Source organism: Vanessa atalanta, chromosome 20 (genome assembly GCF_905147765.1).
Source record: "Vanessa atalanta chromosome 20, ilVanAtal1.2, whole genome shotgun sequence".
NCBI classification, from domain to species: Eukaryota; Metazoa; Arthropoda; class Insecta; order Lepidoptera; family Nymphalidae; genus Vanessa; species Vanessa atalanta.
Genome location: NC_061890.1, coordinates 8,429,238 through 8,449,833, shown reverse-complemented (window position 1 = coordinate 8,449,833; position 20,596 = coordinate 8,429,238). Strand labels below are relative to the sequence as shown.

The 20,596-nt window shown below is 35.8% G+C and overlaps 1 protein-coding gene across 1 annotated transcript; it reads left to right on the top strand.

The window, feature by feature from the left end:
- Positions 1-754: 754 nt before the first annotated feature.
- On the top strand, positions 755-19,054 carry LOC125071814 (alpha-tocopherol transfer protein-like). The gene is made up of 7 exons (XM_047682208.1): positions 755-818; positions 6,368-6,499; positions 12,101-12,251; positions 15,786-15,890; positions 16,704-16,851; positions 17,590-17,806; positions 18,836-19,054. Exons 2-7 carry the CDS (start codon positions 6,379-6,381, stop codon positions 18,988-18,990), a joined length of 897 nt encoding a protein of 298 aa, XP_047538164.1. The 5' UTR covers positions 755-818; positions 6,368-6,378; the 3' UTR covers positions 18,991-19,054.
- Positions 19,055-20,596: the final 1,542 nt, after the last annotated feature.

Genomic DNA, 20,596 nt, shown 5'->3' with positions numbered 1-20,596 from the left:
ATATTTAGTAAAAAGCTGTTATTTTAATATTACAAACAGACACTCCAATTTTATTGCATGTATAGGTAGACGGCCTAAGAGCCGAGATGGCCCAGTGGTTAGAACGCGTGCATCTTAACCGATGATTTCGAGTTCAAACCCAGGCAGGCACCACTGAAATTTCATGTGCTTAATTTGTGTTTATAATTCATCTCGTGCTCGGCGGTGAAGGAAAACATCGTGAGGGAACCTGCATGTGTCTAATTTCAACGAAATTCTGCCACATGTGTATTCCGCCAACCCGCATTGGAGCAGCGTGGTGGAATATGCTCCAAAACGGTCTCCTCAAAGGGAGAGGAGGCCTTTATCCCAGCAGTGGGACATTTACGGGCTGCTAATGCTAAAAAAAAAAATAGGTAGACGGGCGGATAGACGGGCGAATGGTAAGTGGTCACCAACGCCAGACATTGGCGCTGTAAGAAATTACGTCCTTATATTACGTCCCTTGTGCTTAAAGTTACACTGGCTCACTCACCCTTTCAACCGGAACACAGGGATGTAGTCGTCACGAGTTTCCCAGCAATGTGGAAAATCATTTCATAGACACGAGTTTTACAAGTGGGAACACTTTGCCCAGCGTTGGGAAATAAACCGACTGATGATTGAATGTTGTCAATAACAATACGTTTATTATTTTATTTAAAAAACAAAAAAATGTAAATACTTTTAAACAATGATTGTGTCTCAGTCAGTGACGCGAGGTCACTGCGCTAACAGCACTACACTTTCAACAGTGCGCCGAGACGCGTGTGTCTGTCGATATAAATATATTTAAGACGGTGAGCAAAACTTGTTGTTTATGTTACTAGTTTTATTAAAGAATTACATATTTATTCTATAATAATTAATTTGATTTAAATCAATGCAAAATAAATATATATTTATTTTTAAGAAATAATAGCGGTTGGTGTTGATATTATTATTTTAAAAAAGTAATTGAATAAATAATAATGTATATAATTCGAAATTCAAATCAACACAAAATAAAGGCCAAAAAATATATAATAAGAAATAAATATCTAATGTTGGTATGTAATATTTTTTATAAATATAATTTATATTCTTTGTATAGTGATTGCGTAATAAAAAAAATATGGATCTCACGTTTCCTTCAATATTTATAATAATTAAATGTACGGATCATTTCTATTTGAAGCTTTTCAAATTATGCGCAGGTTTAAAAGGTCCCAGTTTCATTGTTATTGAATACTGGTTTTATGGATTTGTAAAAACGGTAAACGTCATTTAACTAATACTAATACAAAGGCGAAACTTCGCGTCGGTTCAACATATTTTTTACAAATTTTGAAACCTATAAAAGATTTTGTTTTGATTTAATTTCAACGTAAACTGACGACGTCTGATTGCACGTTATACATTTGGTTTTTTTTATACAGCCATAACGGCGTTCTCTACCCGGCTTAAAATATTTTTTTTGTTAGATCGTAACAATTTAGTGAATTGTAATCAAGAAACCTCTTTAATTTTCTGCAATTCTAAGGCTGAAGCTCTTCAAATAAGACCATAACCGATCTTTTATGTGCAGCCATCGTCCCTTAATCACTGGGACAAAAATCGGCTTACGCTATTAATATATATAGGATTACGCTTCTGATAGGTAATCGGTAGGTTGTCATAATTAAATATTAATGTAATAACAATGTCCTTAACGTCTGTATCTTCTCGTGTATTCTTCAATAAATTTATTATTTGAAATCTTTCATAATACTAATGTTACAATTATTAATATTTTTTACGATTTATTAATATTCTTAAGGGACAAAATCTGTTTCTATGTAACGATACTGTCGAGGCTGTATAATAAATATTGTTGTATCTGTGGGTTACAATATTTGTTTAGAAAACGGTTGAATCTGTTTGTATTTATTTATTCAGAAAATTTAACAATGGTACACATAGATTATATGATAAATATCTAAATAAATAAAGTTAGTCGGACTTGTAATTGTAGGATATTAAAACTTGATTTTTTATCAAGTTCATTCTAAGTTATGATAAAAAAGAAATAAGCTTAACTTTATATATTTTGAATATATACCTAGTAACTTAAATTGAATTATTAATTATATTAATTGTAAGGCGAACGTCGCAAGTGTTAAAATTAAATACATTTTTAAATTTATGTTGGTATTTTTAGTTAGTCTGACAAGTCTGTAAGAAGCTTTTAAGACCACACGAGGAAAATATTTAAAAAATTATAATTATTAATAGTAGCTGGTGGTACGTAATGGAATAATTACTGTTAGTGTTTGTGTCCAACTTCACATAAACCAAAATTTACATACATATAATAAATTGAGATTTGAGCAAGTATGTATTTTAGCGAATATAACGTATTACATATTTAGTACACGATCGCTATCATTGTTTATTAAATATCTCTTTTTTTTTTTTTGTAGTAAATACTTTTTTTAACTTTTGTCAGGATTTTTATTTTTTTATTTTTTAATTGTGCGTGTGTCTTAAATAAACTTTTACTTTCTTTCTAAATAAACGATCAGCTGTCCTTGAATCAACAACGAAAATAATATCTTGTTTTAAATGTGTAGTATTTATGCTTAGTATTTATAAGATAAAATCTATTATTCATGTTGTTTTGTACATATTTATTCTGTATTGTATGTTACTGAATTCTTCGATTAAATATACATATATAGCTTCGCTAATATGTATGAATTATGCTAAACTAATATTATGTAACCAATGAATTTGTCACTAAGCTGACAATTCTCACTCGAAGCTCAATGTCAGAGCAGAATGTTGAAAATTCATTTTTTACACGTGTTCCTTTAAAATATCTCAAATATATGAATAGATTCAAGACAAAACCGTTCTCCTCTATCGCCCTTTGAAAATAAGTTTAAAAATAATCTTTGAAACTTGCAAATTCACCTTACTTTATTTAAATAAGAAATAAAACACAGATAAAGCCTGAATAGAAGTAGCATACAATTTTGGCAAACTTATCGCTACACAGCGATCTCATCCAGACAACCAACGGTTTATGAATTTAGATTTAAGTGATAGCACATAAGAGCTATCACCTACATCTAAATTCATACATGTTTTCCATAAATAGTCTTGGTATTTGCGTATTTCAACCACTGAGCGAACACTAGTCATAATTCATGGATCAAGTTCGACGTTCGACTGTTTAGCTCTTCCAAAAAAATAAATATTGGCATTTATAGGAACTGCCGATAGAAGTGAAAACTTAGAACTTTTAGTAATAAAATTTGAAATTTCATAAGGTTAAACACAAGATATACACAGCACTAATGTTGCACAATTCGTCAGCTGCTAGGTACACTGCTGTTAAGCATGTCGGTGGCGCGAACAGACGAGTTTCATCCATCCATAATGCATCTTAACGCGCACAGCAAACGGTTGCTATGCGCATGAATACTAGTCATGAGCATGTCGGTGAGCGAACCCATAAGAGTTCCCCTACAAAAAGTGCTCAACGCGACTAAAGAAGTTTTCACTTAAAAAAAACTGACAATTGCATTTTCGTTGGTAGTTATAATGTTAGACCTGGTACATGAGCGATGGAAGTCATCTTGAAAAATGCATTTACGGAAATAATTCCCAAGCGTTGAATAACGAATGTAATTTTTTTAACTATATTATATTATAAATAAGGTTGTTATATTATAAATATAGAATAAGGTTGTTCGAAGAAGGAAATAATTAGCGCCGCTTAAATTGATTGTGTAAACTTGTTACACACAACTTAGCAAATATGCACATATAATATTATATTTATATACAATAAATAAATAATATATATATATATATATATATGCCAGATTTTCATTTGACAAGTGAAGGTTGCGATGTTTTTATTCCACCACGAGTACGAGAAGCAAATTCAATAAAAATAAAATAAATCGGGCATTTACTATTAGTGACGCTCGTCTGAGTCTCATCGTGTGTTCCGTTAGTAGACTTCTAAATATCGGGGCTACGTTACATATGGATTTATAAAAAAAAAACAGGACGAGTCGGACTTACGCACTGATGACTTTGACTTTCGTCTTTCGTTGAAGTATACTACAAGATATTGTTTCTTGCCAAATTTCTTGATTAATTAGGTTAACGGGAATATAATATTTGGGAAAAGCGACATATGCTATATATTTTGATTTTGAAGGACTTAGAAATTTGTTTTTTTCACAGCCACAAGGGACCGCAGAAATTCAGTATTAGGTATTGATTTCACTTTATACCTCTACACGGTCTTAACAGGCAGGTGATCTTATAAGGGTTCCATTCCTTTGTTCCATACCTTAAAAATTATTATAAACTTTATGTCTTTCCCCTATACTTCTAGATATGCTCGTATCTTGATGTGTTTCGTTTAATATATGACTAACACGATTTTTTATCAACAGAATATATTATCACAAACTAGTGCCTCAATATTCGAACATCACCAACTTAATTTTAAAAGTTATCGTACATTATTTTTATTTCAATTTAAATTTTGTAATTTTTACTTAATATGTGACAAAAACAATAATAATAAAAATTTTATATTTAACATACAAACGAGTTATTTTTGTGATAAAAATAAATAGATTGTACAACTTGTTTCACACGAAAATATAAACTGGTTTACCTTAACCTGGAATTGACAATTTATTTTGAATTGTCAGTTTACAGAACTATACTCAACATAAACCGACTACCGGTTCAGGATTTAGATTCTACCGAAACGAATCGGAAAAAAAATCAGTAGTTATTCTTTATCAACGTTTAAAATGCTCTTCTAATAGCAGAATAATAAGATCACCATTTAAAATGTTTCCCTCAATTCAATCTTAATCCAAATCAATAATTTTACTTCATTTGTCATAAAATAAACTGTTATCAACGAGTCTAGTTATATAAATCTCATTATTTCTAAAGTATGACAAAATTCTCTACTGAAAAGTAATCTTACGTCTTGACAACATATTTTCTTGGAACGAAGTTCTCTTTCATCGCGTAAGGAAACAGAGTTATGCCCTCCGTGCGACCTTTCCCCTATTTTTCGATATACGGTTGTCTATAATATAATAATATAATATATTATATAATAATATTTATTTAAGTTTATTTTTTGTACTCGTTTTAATTTAAACGTTATTTTTAATAACAATTTTATTTGTCATTGAATTATTCTCAAACCTTGTCGATTTATTTCCTTGTTTTTGTCATTTATGTGGTATATATAGCGAAAACAACTATCATTCCAACTGGATTCCCCAACACAACTATCTTTTTAATTTATAACAGGTAGATCAACTGGCGAATGAGCCGCCAAACAGTGATCCAAGCGGTAGACATTGGCTCTTGATAAATATTCACCAATCCCCACATAGCCAATGCGACGCCAACCTTGGGAGCTAATATGTTATGTCTCTTGTGCATTTAGCTACACTTACCGTCACCTTTCAAAGGGGACACAACAGTACTAAGTACTGCTGCTTACCGGTAGAATATATTACGAAAACCGCTCAGCCGATACAGGCTTGCACAAAGCCCTACCACCAAGTAATAAAACTAATGTTGATAATGGAAAAAAAACCTAAATAATGTCATTTTTCCGACCTGGGTTTCGAATTCGAGATCTTGGGATTTTAACTAAGTACTCGATGTATTGTTTACATAATTAAGAACCAAGCGGAAACCATTTGTAAAACGATGTTACGTTGTCATTATATTTAATAATAGATAACTTTGTCAAAGTACACTATTAAAGTAATTATTCAGTAGTTTAAAATCCCGCAGTAACTGTATAATAGACCATATAATTAGAAGTAATCACATATAATTACTTACATATACATACAAACACAAAAGGCTGTCTGTGCATGTAATTTTTTGTTTGATTGATAAGTACGTAACTTTTTTTGCGTGACAATTTTCTGGTGTTCAATCAGAAAATAAACTAAGCCGAAATGGTGTAGTGGCTAGGAAACTTGAATCTAAATCGCAGTTTATGGGTTCAAATCCTGGTAAGCCCCGCTGATCCACTAGGGCAGCGTGGTGGAACAACCAACCATAACCCAGGGAGACATTAACAGGTCTAAGTAAATGGGTTACTTGATGGTAGTGGTCACCACCGCCCATAGACATTGGCGCTGTATGAAATATTAACCATTCCTTACAGCAATAATGCGCCATCAACCTTAGGAACTTAGATATTATATCCCTTAATATAACCCGAAATAATTAAAGAGCTCTCGAATACTAGTAAATAATAGAGACGAATTGATCTCACAAGCTTGTGGTATTAATGCATAAAAATATTTATCGACAGATATAGAAAGAATGAAACAGATATCCTTGGATGAAGAGTATGAAAAGGATACGGGGATAACGCCGCAGGATATCGCGGAGCTACGACAATGGCTTCAAACGCAGCCTCATTTGCCCGAAAAATATATAACAGGTATGAAATATTTTATTATATAATAATAATAGCGTAAGCTGATTTTTGTCCTAGTTATTGTAGGATTAGATAGATAGGTTACGGTCTCATTTTGAATGGCACCAGCCTGAGATGTGCAGAAAAATAAAGAGGATGAATTGCAATTTACTAAATTGTTTCTATTTCACAAGGAATTAATTTTAGAAAGCGGAACAAAAATACTGGCTTAAGAGAGCGGTACTACGGCTGTATAAGAAGAAAAAACTACAATTCTAACTGAACTAATAAAATTTGACATTAAAAAAATCATTTTAAAAATCTTTCATCATTTTGGCGCCAAATGTGACTTGCATTATACAATGAAATCAAAACAAAACTTGGAGACCAACTAGTATATAGTTATTGCAGGTCAATGAATCATAACCGAGAATTGGCCCCTTGGATTGTTCGAGTATCACTTGAACCTCTGCCGCGTGTGTACTCACTAACTTTTTAGGGGTAGCATTTTGCTCAGTAGCCTTTATCGTCTGTAACTTAACTTTTACTTTAAATAGAATACTTAATGGGAAGTATCACTAACTTTGGATTATTATAAACTATTCATTATTACACGATAATATCTTATGGTATAAATCAACACGTTATGTGAAATGGACTTTTAAAATTAAAATATTAAAATTGTAATTAGAAGAACAATTTATCTATAAGATACTCAGCTTGAAGACAATCCTCATTTAATACAAATTGTCAATATTCAATTATTTTTCTAATATTTATTATATATATGTATAGTACTACAAAATAAATAAAATATATTAATAGCCTACAAATTTATAGCCCAATGATTGAAATACAAATATGTTTTTAAAATAATCTGCAGGACAAGTTTCATAACGATTTTTTTTGTTTTCAAGGCATTTTTGTGGGAAACAAACCAAAAAAAAAATTAATTATTATCTTTTTCCGTTTCGCAATTTTGAACTTGGACCGATAATTATTGTTTTAATGTTGACAAATAACCAGTGTTTATTCGTTTTTATAAATCAGAAGAAAAAAAAAAATATTTTAATTGATACTTTTTATTAAATAATTTTTTGAATATGCATTTTTGACTTATTTTGAAATAATCTAAAACACGTTATAACTCAAAAGTGGTTCACTTTTACATCATGCATATGGGGGTTAAAATTATCGCAAATAATCACCCCTATCACCTCCTAACGGGAATACGTCAAATTACAAATAACCCTGTATACTTCAAAATCGAAAATGATACTCGTTACGTTTCTTTACCATTAAAACGGATGTAATAACAATAGACTCAGAAGTTTGCTCAATTGAACTATTAACTTCAATAGATGAATCACTTATTACCGGTTAATAAAAGAAACGTGCAAATTGCGTAATTATTATTATTGCAATGATATTCTATGTTTGAATGTAGGAGAATGAATTTGTATGTACTTATAAAATAGTTTTTCCTGGCAGGCACATTGTACGACGTATTTGTTATTTGGAATTTGAATAGGTAAAAAGGTATTATTGGGAAACTTTATTTACCAATGGAATTGACTATTAAGCAGATAGTTGGTAATCGAGTTAGAAAATACAACTTTGTCTTAATAATCAGGGGGTAATTCCACTAACTACTCATGGTAATGATACTTTCCATTCCGATCCAACTTTAACTATTTCCCATAAAAATTAACCTCACCTTAATCGTAACTGAGGACCATTTGTAAGTGGTAGTGCCACACTGCATACCTTCGGGTTGCAGCCGAATGGGCCGGCACGCCCGGGGAAGTACCACTCTCTCACTTAAAATCGGCGTGAAGTGGTAGCTATGTTACCGCGTTTCGTCTGGTATGTGAGAGTCCCGGAGGCCCGATACACCCCCCCCCCCCCCTTAAACATGATGGTTGTGCAGAATTTGGTTACATTACCCCAGGAGGGTACCATCAGCGACTGCGGTGGAGAATCCCTCTCTGGGCATCCATGCTCAGGACATACACCACCTGAGCAGGGATGCCCAGGCTGCCCTCCGAATTCTGGGGGGGGCAATTTTGCGCTCGCCACTGTTCGGGGCAAGCGGAGCAGGCATCATAAGGCAACCCCTACCACCCTCACTGTGGACTTCTGCAACATAAGGGGACTCAACTCGAACTTGAACGCCGTCCACTTTCACCTTGAGACGGCGAAGCCGGCCTTGCTCTTTCTTACCGAGACTCAGATATCTTCTCCTGCCGATACGACTTTTCTTTCCTACTCCGGGTATAAATTGGAACATTCCTTTGTACCACGAGCTGGGGTGTGCGTTTACGTCAGAGATGATATCTGCTCTCGACGCCTCGGCAGCCTTGAAGGACAGGACCTATCAATTATCTGGCTGCGTGTAGATTGTGACGACCATCCGCGAATCTACGCTTGCCTTTATAGGTCCCATAGCGGTAATGCCGAAACCGACCGACTGGTTGAGCACGTCCAAATGGCTACAGATTCCGTACTGCAGCAGATCCCATCCGCAGAGATCGTTATTCTTGGCGATTTTAATGCCCACCATGCCGAATGGCTTGGATCGCGCACTACCGATCATGCGGGTAGATCTGTTCTCGACTTCGCTTTAGCATATGATTTGACACAACTAGTCCCCTCGCCAACGCGAATACCAGACGTGGAGGATCATACACCTTCCCTGTTGGACCTTCTGCTGACTTCCCATCCGGATGGCTACCAGGTTATCGTCGAACCCCCTCTGGGCTCGTCGGACCACTGTCTCGTCCGAAGTACAGTGCCGGTTGCGCGTTACTCACGACCTCGTTTCGTGGGCTGCCGCCGAGTGTGGCACTACAGGTCAGCAGATTGGGATGGGATGCGGTCCTTCTTTGCATCCTACCCATGGGGGCAGGTTTGTTTCTCGCCGGATGATCCGAGTGTTGTTGCTGACTCTGTTGCCGATGTGGTACTTCAGGGTATGGAACTATTCATTCCGTATTCTGCGGTCCCCATCGGTGGCAAGTCCCAGCCCTGGTTTGGTCGTTTCTGCAAAACGGCTTCACGCAGAAAATGGGAACGCTACCAAGACTGGGCTAACGCATCAGCGTCTCGTGATGTAAATACCAGCGCAATCAGAAAGGAATATAACTCTGCCTCTAGGTCCTTCAAAAACGTGATTGCTAAGGCGAAGACGGAGTACATTGGCAGAATTGGCGAGAGACTGGTGCGCCTCCCTTCAGGAACACGTGCGTTCTGGTCTCTCGCCAAGGCTGTCTTAGGGAATTTCTGTCAGCCTTCCTTACCATCTCTGCACAAGGACGGTGAGTCATTGGCCCATACAGCGAAGGAGAAAGCTGATCTTTTAGGCTCTCTCTTCGCAGCGAACTCGACTCTGGATGACCGAGGAAAGTCACCACCAACAATCCCGCGGTGTGATACCACGATGCCGGAGGTTAAATTCCGGCAAAGTGCAGTTCGTAAAGCACTTCTTTCCTTGGATATTCATAAGTCGAGTGGACCCGATGGCATCCCTCCAATCGTGCTACGGACTTGTGCTCCCGAGTTGGCGCCGGTCTTAACGCGTCTTTTCCGGCAATCCTATGCATTCGGCGTCGTCCCGAACTCCTGGAAGACTGCTTTGGTGCATCCGATCCCTAAAAAGGGCAACCGCTCAGACCCGTCCAATTATAGGCCTATAGCCATCACCTCCTTGTTCTCCAAGGTAATGGAGTCCATTATAAACTGCCAGCTCCTGCGGTACCTAGAGGAGTACCAGCTGATTAGCGACCGCCAGTACGGTTTCCGTCGGGGTCGCTCAGCCGGTGATCTTCTAGTTTACCTTACTCATAGATGGGCGGAAGCAGTTGAGAGCAAAGGGGAGGCATTAGCAGCCAGTCTGGACATAGCGAAGGCCTTCGATCGCGTGTGGCACAAAGCGCTTCTTTCGAAGCTTCCTTCCTATGGGCTTCCCGGGAAATTATGCAATTGGATTACCAGTTTTTTGGCAGATCGGAGCATCAAGGTCGTTGTCGACGGTGCATGCTCTGACTTAAAATTCGTCAATGCTGGTGTTCCACAAGGCTGCGTTCTATCACCCACTCTGTTTCTTCTGCATATCAATGACTTGTTGCAAATCAGTAACATTCATTGCTATGCAGACGACAGCACCGTAGACACCTCATACACCGGCCGTGCTAATATTTCTCGGGAAAACGTCGAAGAAAACCGGAACAAACTTGTATCTGAAATCGAGTCTTCGTTAAACAAAGTCTCGAACTGGGGTCGGCTAAACCTAGTTCACTTCAACCCCAAAAAGACGCAAGTTTGCGCGTTAACTGCTAAAAAAACACCATTTGTCGTATCTCCACGATTCGAGAACATTCCGTTAGCCGCTACAGCTAGTATCGGAATACTTGGCGTTGATGTTTCGAGTCTCGTTCAGTTCCGCGGTCAATTGGAAGGCAAAGCCAAATTGGCATCAAAAAAGCTTGGTGTGCTCAGCAAGGCAAGACAGTATTTCACGTCGGCCCATCGTCTAAGACTATACAAGGCGCAAATTCGGCCTCACATGGAATACTGCTCTCACCTCTGGGCGGGTGCTCCCCAGTACCAGCTCCTTCCATTTGACCGTATCCAACGTAGAGCGGCTCGAATTATCGACGATCAAGCCCTTTCCGATCTGCTTGATCCTTTGGCTTTGCGTAGAGATGTTGGATCGCTCTGCATCTTCTACAGAATTTATCACGGGGAATGTTCCGAGGAATTGTTCGAATTAATCCCGGCTGCTGAATTTCACCTTCGGACATCTCGTCAAAATTCCAAATATCACCCGCACCACCTAGATGTCCGAAAATCCACAACAGCGCGATTTTTAAGACATTTTCTGCCTCGCACAACCACTCTGTGGAACCAGCTTTCGCCGGCGGTTTTTCCGAACCGATACGACTTGGGAACCTTCAAGAAAAGAGCGTACTCTTTCCTGAAAGGCCGGCAACGCACCTGCAAGCCCCCCGGTGTTGCAGATGTCCATGGGCGGTGGTAGTCACTTTCCATCAGGTGAGCCTCCTGCTCGTTTGCCACCTTATGACATAAAAAAAAAAAAAACCAATCCTACTTATATCGGTTACTATACGATCCCGATCTAACTGTGACTAAGCTACAACTGGATCGTTTACATTATATTACATTACATTAGCAGCCTGTAAATTACCCACTGCTGGGCTAAGACCTCCTCTCCCTTTGTGGAGAAGGTTTGGAGCATATTCTACCACGCTGCTCCAATGCGGGTTGGTAGAATACACATGTGGCAGAATTTCGTTTCAGAAATTAGATACATGCAGGTTTCCTTACGATGTTTTCTTTCACCGCCGAGCACGATATGAATTAAACTCAAATTAAGCACATGAAAATGTGGTGTGGTGCTTGCCTGGGTTGGAACCCGAAATCATTGGTTAAGATGCAAGCGTTCTAACCACTGGGCTGATCATTTGTAGATTCATATTTAAGCCCAGTTTAATGGCCTCCTAAATGACGATCATGATTTCATTTCGTAAATAATTATATGAGCAACGAATGTTACCAGCTTGAAAACTACAGCAATATAGTAATCTAAGGATTTTTATGTTTCAGATCTCGACCTCATCCTAGCATATCATTGCTGCCACAACAGTTCAGGTCTAACGAAGCAAGTTTTAGACTTGAATTTAACGCTACGGACACTCTTCAATAACATCTTTAAGGATCGTTATAATGATCGAATCGAAAAATTGATGTCAGACCTGTATGTACGGTGTTCAATTTTATCTTTAGTTTTTGAATAGTTCGTTGATTGATATTTAGTAGTTGTAAGTGAATGTAATGGTCAAATGAGCCAATTGATAGTAAGTGGTGACCACGGCCCAAAGACAATGCCATTGTAAGAAATAATGGTCATCCCTCACATCGACAATGCGCCATCAGCATTGTGAACTTAGCACTAAATACTGTCTTACTCACTATGATAATGTTTAAAAGCGAAGGTGATCGCTTTTCAACAGGTGTTCTTGACAGAGTGGCGACGACGTCATCACATTAAATGACACAGTGTTTAATACTCGTTTATATAATAGACCGGGGGATGATGACACAAAACACTAGGTCATTTGTACCAGTATGGCGGTTCTACAGGGATCTAATTAAGTAAAGGTAAAAGGGAAAATGATGGTCATAGCGCTCGCACCGGCGGCCCAATCGCGTGGGCGTTAATCGAACGCGTCGAATAAATAACGAGTGTCGAACGATTTGTTCCACAAAAATGCTTGTATTTTCAGATAGTCGAAAAAAAAGAAGTATCGGCGAAAAAAAAATTACTCCTTTGCAGTGGTATGGCGGCCATTGAGAACTGTCGGAAAAGTATGGCAAGGTGATTTTCGTGAATGGCTACTCGACGATGATTAGCTATGCAAAAATTAGCCTGGTACAAATGGTTGAATTGTTTTATTTAAATCAATGTATTCGCGTCGGTATGGCGGGCTGTAAGTCACACCCGAGAAGTATGGCATCACGCTACCGCCTACAAATCACCTAGTATTTTGTGTCATCATCTCCCGGTCTATAAGGTTTATAAAATCATCAAATAAACAAAATATAGACGAAAAATAATACACAATAATTTTCGAACAAAATAAAACACCATAACACAAATTATTTCACTGACCTGTAGAAACGCACGGGTGCATTTCTGATACTAAATATACTATAGATATCTTACAACGTTCACAGCTTTTTTGTCATTAGACAATCCAAACGCTATGTACCTGCATTTTAAATCTGTAATATCTTCGAAAATATTTAATTAAATTACATACTGTAAAAGGCCATATTTCTCTACATTAAATGGACAATGTATATCAGGTACTTAATTAGATAAGGATTAACGCTGTATTGCCTAAAATCGCGTCGAAAATAAGCCGTTATTTCTCGCAAAAAGTAAAGTATAAAATATGGTTATTGTGGGTTATCCCTAAGAGATAGACATATACCATCGTGGACTTTTTTGAAGAACTTTATAAGGTGTACAATACTGTAGTACATTATTTTGATCTATCTCGTAGGGTTCAGCCAGCGTTTGCAATGAAAACGCAAAAAAAAAAAATGTCTTTATTTACGTCATCACTTTAGAAACCTCTAAAATGATCAATGTTTGTCTACTATGTTGCGCATGTAATAACATATAAACCTTTCTCTTGAATCAATCTATTTATTGAAAAAAACCGCATCAAAATCCGTTGATTTATATAATAATATACAGATAATTTTAAAGATCAAAGCATACACAGGGACAGACAGCGGTAAGCAACTTTGTTTTATACTATGTAATGAAGGAAAAACATAATGCGATTTTATCTACTCACTTCATCGATCGAGATCATTTATTTGCCATATCGGTATAATCCGAAAACGTAAAGTTGTCACGGGACATTATTTGATACAGAACAACTTAAAAAATTATAATAAATTAATAGTAAAGCATCTTATTTCGAACGTGGAAAACATATCAGTTCACTTCAAGGTTACCATTAACATAAAATACAAAGGAGATATTTAAGCGTCCAAAAAAAATAATCATACAAATTTATCAATAATTAAAACATATAAATATAAAAATTCAAAGGCCATCAAATTAAAGTTCGTGAGTACAAGGACACAGCCACAGCAGATGTATGTAATTGTGAGATGTTCTTATTTTCGTTCGACATATGAAAAATTATGATTTTTAAGTATTAATGTAAAATACAATTGAGCCGAGATGGCCCAATGGTTAGATCGCGTGCATCTTAACCGATGATTTCGGGTTCAAGCCCAGGCAAGGCAACCACTGAACCACTTTTCATTCATGTGTACCACTTAATTTGTGTTTATAATTCATCTCGTGCTCGACGGTGACGGGTAACATCGTGAGGAAACCTGCATGTGTCTACTTTCAGCAAAATTCTGCCACATGTGTATTCCACCAACCCGCATTGGAGCAGCGTGGTGGAATATGCTCCAAAACATTCTCCTTAAAGAGAGAGGAGGCCTTAGCCCAGCAGTGGGAAATTTACAGGCTGTTAATGTAATGTTAATGTAAAATACTGTGAATATGGTTTACTAATAACAGACTAACTAACTAACAGACAACAAAAAGTACAAATCATTTAAAAGGCAAGGAAGGCTTTTTTTTATAAAATAAGAACAAAATATTTAGAGCAAGTAATTTGTAAACAATGTTTCATTAGCGTAACATAAAACCAATTTCAATAAAATATTTTTTACAAATTACAAAATTACTTATTATTAAGGTGTTGTTTATATTGATTTTGAAATAAAACTAGTTTTTAACGGATTTATTCGCGTATATTAATTATTTTAACATCCCGACGTTTCGAGCACTTTGCAGTGTTCGTGGTCACGGGCAGACTGACCGTGACCACGACCGTGACCACGTTTTATTTCAATGTGTAATAATCGCAAAAATCTAAGACAACATTATATTGATTTTGTTTATATAGTTTTATGATTCTGTGTCAATCCTACCAGAATTGGTAATAATCATTTCGCACGTATCATTTTTGTTTGAAGGCTGAGCAGAATTGGGCTGCCGGCCACAGTGTCACAGTATCGCACTGGACTCATTAAAATTATTCTGGTTGTAACTGCGTGTTTACATGGTTCAAATGCATTCATTTCTAAAATGAGTATTTAACTCACCCAACGTATAACTGATGATGTTATAGTGGTTTTAATTACAAAGTTAAGGTTAAAAATAATTTAATATTTATTTATGCAATCAATTAAATTTCGTACATAAGTATGAAAATAATAAACTCCGCGAACTTGCATTTTTGTGTTATGTATACACACAGCCTTAAATCATACCAGGAATTACCTTAAATAATACCGTGCGGCGCGAGCGCTACCCGCTCACATGCTCTCCGCAGTCCCCTTTAACTTCAGCCGGCATTTGTTTAGGTTAATAAATTGTGAATAAAATTTAGGAACGGGAACGTCTGACACATTTTGACCGTAAGTAATTATCTAGAAATATCTCCGACGATGTTAAGAAGTAAATTAATAAATGAAAAAAAATCATGTGGCTACGTTAATGAATGTATTTAATGAATTTTTTGTGAGTTTTATTTGTTGGTCTTACGACGCTTCGATATTATAAGGGGTACTTTTAATGTGTTGACGTCATTGCCACATTGTATATAAAACGGCTATTAGTTAAGGACTCTTCCTTGAGCTTAAACAATGTAAATGCACAACTTTTCTCACTAATCTAAACTATTTTCAGATTGCTCACACCGCTATCGATGCGAACGAAGGAAGGCTATGTCATTCTCTATACTCGTCTCTTGAGCAACGATCCAAAGGTCTTCCATTTTGGTGATGCAGTAAAGTATGAACTATTTTTTTAAGGCTACACACGTTAACTCACAGTATATTGCTAGTAATTTTATATGAACGATTGTAGTCAATATTTAGAAGGTCATTTTTAATTTTCTGGATGTTTCTCCAAATATAAATGGACTGTGTAAAATTGACACATATTTGACTACTAAGCTACCGGCTACTAGGCCTGAAGCTTATCATATCACTGAAACCCAAAACTCCAAGCCCAGCGAATAGTTATTAGATTTTAATGTAAATTAAAACTTACCATTAGCTCAGATTTAAGAAGTTCATGTTAGTTAACAGTATCTCTATCAAATTTGTATATCTCTGTTCTTCTAATCGGTCAGTAAATATAATTTTCGAATAAAGCTGATTATATTATTAAGCTATCTTGATTGGGAAGGCGTGTCAAGTCAGATTTGCGTCTCATGGTTCATTTGAGTGAGAGAATTGTAACTGGAACAGGTCTGTAGATATTATTACACTATAATATGGCAAGACTTCGTTGAGATTATTACTGTAACAAATTTCTGTCATGCATCCAAAAAATGACCAAACTTAAAGAAGTCTATTAATGACATAAAAATAGTTCGTATCATATATACGTAAAAAACCCATGTCTCTGTCTGTCTCTTATAACCGATGAATATGCGTTAGTACCTTATAGTTAGACTCAGTTTCTTCCACCGATTATTCTCAGGTCAGTTTCTTTTAACGGACTGTATGCAGATAAGTAATTGTAATACTCAGGTATTTAAAAAAAAATGCGAATTTTGATGAAGACACTACTACTAATACAAAAATATTATATTTTCAGAGCAGTGCTCATGGTCATTGAATTGTATCAGTATGAAGAGGGTACGTGGCCAGGAATGCTTCTTACGGTTGACTTTAAAGGCGTGAGTCTCGCTCATCTCGCGAAAATCGATTTGTTCAGTTTACAACATTTTCTGTACTATCTTCAGGTACGAACATTATACTGATTATGTTAAAAGTTTGATTCCATATAAATGTATAAAAGATGAAGTAGTGTGCTTGTAAACACAAAGCATAAAATATATTTTATGACTATCTTGACTATGTAGATAATAAAAAAAAAAAAAAAAACAAATATTAGAAGGAGAAGTTTTCGAATGAGGACGGATGATAGAAGGCTGACTATTACTCTATTGATCTATAGACAGGATGCAGATCTTAAGGACCTAGTTTAACACTTCGGCGCAGGAAAACTAATAAGTTGTTCAGGTTTTCTGTCGAGAAATTTGAAGCAGCCATCTGGATCTGGATATAAGATGTGTTTACAAATGCTTGTTGGTCCCTTGTATTTAGCTCTTTCCTGTCGCATTTATCCTATCGGATAATGGGAGGAATAGAATAGACGGTACTTGTTTTTGTGCATACACTTGGGCACCATAATGCTAAAAAATTCTGCACAGGTGGCTGGTCTTACTTAAGAAAGGGGCCGTAGCTAAAATCAGTTTGAAAGACATAATACTGCAAAGTTATTTCTATTACATATTATTGTTGTATGTATGAACAGTGAACATGCGGATTTCGTCAGGATGTTCTAATTAAGGATATGTAAATTCATTAGTTGCTCGGCATACTTACGCTACGGCTTCAAATTCCTGGGCGATCCTTACTCCTTGTTATATAATATGAATGAAAACGTTTTTAAAGTTATATTTCTTTTCCATAAAAAGGAAGCAATACTTTTGAGACTAAAAGGAATGCATTTTATGAACGCGCCACCATTTATCGACAAGTTGCTGCTGATGATGAAACCTTTTATGAAGAAAGAGCTGATGGACATGTTACACATCCATACTGCTGATTCTAAGAACCTAAAAGATTACTTTCCTATCGAGGCACTGCCAAACGATTCTGGTGGCAACGCTGAAAGCAATGAAAAACACAAAGGTTGGTTGCAAAAAAAAAAGTATTTATATACATTTATGGGATAGGTAGGCGGACGAGCAAATGGGCTACCCGGTGGTCAGTGGTCACCACCACCCATAGACAATGGCGCTGTAATAAACATTAACCATTCCTTATATCGCCTATGTGCCACCAATCTTGGAAACTAAGATGTTAAGTCCCACCTGCCTGTAGTTACACTGGCTCACTCACCCTTCAAACCGGTACACAACAACACTGAGTACTGCTGTTTAGCGGTAGAATATCTGATGGTGGTAGCTACTCAGGTTTGCACAAAGCCCTACTACTAAGTAACACTATAATATATTGGCACTACAACTTCTGATGTCGTCCATGTTCTGACAACCATAATATGATCTAACATGCTTTGTAATACAGTTTATTAGTTTATGAGATTTGTAAATTTTTACTAAGTACTTTGATTATTTTTTAATTATACCTGTAATACTACCGAATGCATTAAAATATTTATTATTAGAACACAGAAATAAAATTGAGACGATTGACTAATCTATATACAGGGTTATTGGTAATTCGATGAATTTCCGTTGGGACGAAATAGGGGTGACTATTTGTGATGATTTGAACCCCTATATGCATCATGCAAAAGTGAATAATTTTTGAGTTATCACGTTTTTTATATCATATTAAATCATTTTTTCTTATGATTTATAAAAACGATCAAACACTAACTATTTATGAATATTAAAACAATAATTATCGGTCTAAATTTAAAAATGCTCTTAACGGGAATACGTCGAATTACCGATAAACCTGTATATAAAAGCGATATACCACTTACATATTAATTAGGAAATCTTAGAAACTATAACACCTACAAACTAAAATTGGGCAAGTAGGTTCCTTGAAGGGTGTAGACATGCACTAAGAACGCAATTTATGAAACTCCACTCTTAAGGGGATAAAACGAGGCTTTTAGGCACGCGGGTAAAGCCGCATTTTCAGCTAGTATTACTATAATTCCAAATATACCTAATTTACTGATTACAGATATGGTTTTGGCGAAATTAAGAGCTTACAAGCCATATTTTGAGGAAGAGAGTAACAAGCGAGTAACAGAATCTCTAAGGCCGGGAAAACAGAAGACTATATCAGATATATTTGGAGGGGTCGAAGGGTCTTTCAAAAAGTTAGAAATTGATTAAAATTTAAGAATAAATTCTGGAAGTGTTGAAACCAACCAATCAAATTTTTATATTTGAATTAAACGTTGTTTAGATATACAATAAAAATGAACAATCAAACAGTGTTTACTTTGTTAATACAAATAAACAGAAAAAAATTCTCATCCATGGGCAAAGACTTCCTTTCTTACTTAACCGCCAAGAACTATATAAGGACATAAAAATTAGTGCTAGCGGTAGGTCTCCCGGGCTTAAACCTCTATTCTTCGCTTAAATAAAGGTATCTAATGGGCCAGCTTGGTAGTTTTGATAGAGATATAAAAAACCAGCTCTTTACAATACAAGTATATCGCGTCTAGATTGTTGAATTGTCATGCTATTCCATTACGTACATTAAATACAAAACATGTCTTATCTAGAACAATCTATACAAACATCACTTAAGTTATACTTAACTACCTTCAAACTACAACTTTGTTGATATACCTAATATGAAACAAACATAATGTTTTGAATCGATAAATTTAAAGTCAAGCCATATCTCCTCTTTATTCAGAGTTGTTGCGTTAAGTTTTATTTATTCTCGTATTTATAACAAAAAAAAGGGTTGACTTAACCCACTTACAGGGAAGGTTTCGATGGTTAGTGGCGATATAAAAATATTACGGATTGCGGTATAGGCTTACACAAAGCCTAACCACAAAAAAAAGAACTGAAAAAATATCATTACATAAATTTATTCCTATATACTGTAATGTAATCACAAGTTCGAGTTTTTGTCTTATTAAAATTTATTCTATTATATGAATAACTAAATGAAAACCCGGCTTCGCTCGGGTAAAATAATTAGAGCTAAACAAATACGGTTTATCCTTTACTTTTACTATATAATACAACTTTTACGTATACATTCAATTTTTAGTTTAGTGGCTTTTAGTTGTGCCGACAGGGCACTTCGTACACGTTGTGATTATCAAACATCTATGACATCAGTTGACGTCAAACATGGGCGTCAGTTGAACTGTTATGTTATTGAATTTTATGGATTTAATATCGAAATATCTCGATTATACGTTTTTTTCGGATATATGTTATCAACTGAAAAAAAATCATAATTTATCTATCTATCTCGTTTATCGCTCGTCTATCGTGGACCTGTACGAAATCCATACTAATATTATAAATGCGAAAGTAACTCTGTCTGTCTGTCTCGCTTTCACGCCAAAACTACTGAACCGATTTAATCGAAATTTGGTACACAGATAGTCTGGAGCCTGAGAAAGAACATAAGCTACTTTTTAATTAGAAAAAGGGTTGAAAAGGGAGATGAAATGTTTTATGAAAGTATTGTCCTTTTCTTTAACTTTTATGTCTAATTCAAACGCGTACGAAGTCGCGGGCACAGCTAGTTAAATAAAATAATAATAGCAAGGATGTGAAATATCACTACATATACGTACATTACACATACTTGATGTATTATAAATGGATTTTACTCGAAACCTATTTGTTTAGATTTTATCTACAAAATTGATGGACATTTAATTTGAAAAAATAAAATGTTTGTAGTATATTGCCATAAGTGGAGCTCATAATATCAGGTCTGGAATCTTAAGACTCGACAAAA

Excerpts from the sequence above, each read along its gene's own strand:
- LOC125071814 (XM_047682208.1), top strand. The coding sequence starts at position 6,379 with ATGAAACAGATATCCTTGGATGAAGAGTATGAAAAGGATACGGGGATA. Across the intron at positions 6,500-12,100 it reads GCCCGAAAAATATATAACAG|ATCTCGACCTCATCCTAGCA; the intron begins GTATGAAATATT and ends TTTATGTTTCAG. Across the intron at positions 12,252-15,785 it reads GAAAAATTGATGTCAGACCT|ATTGCTCACACCGCTATCGA; the intron begins GTATGTACGGTG and ends AACTATTTTCAG.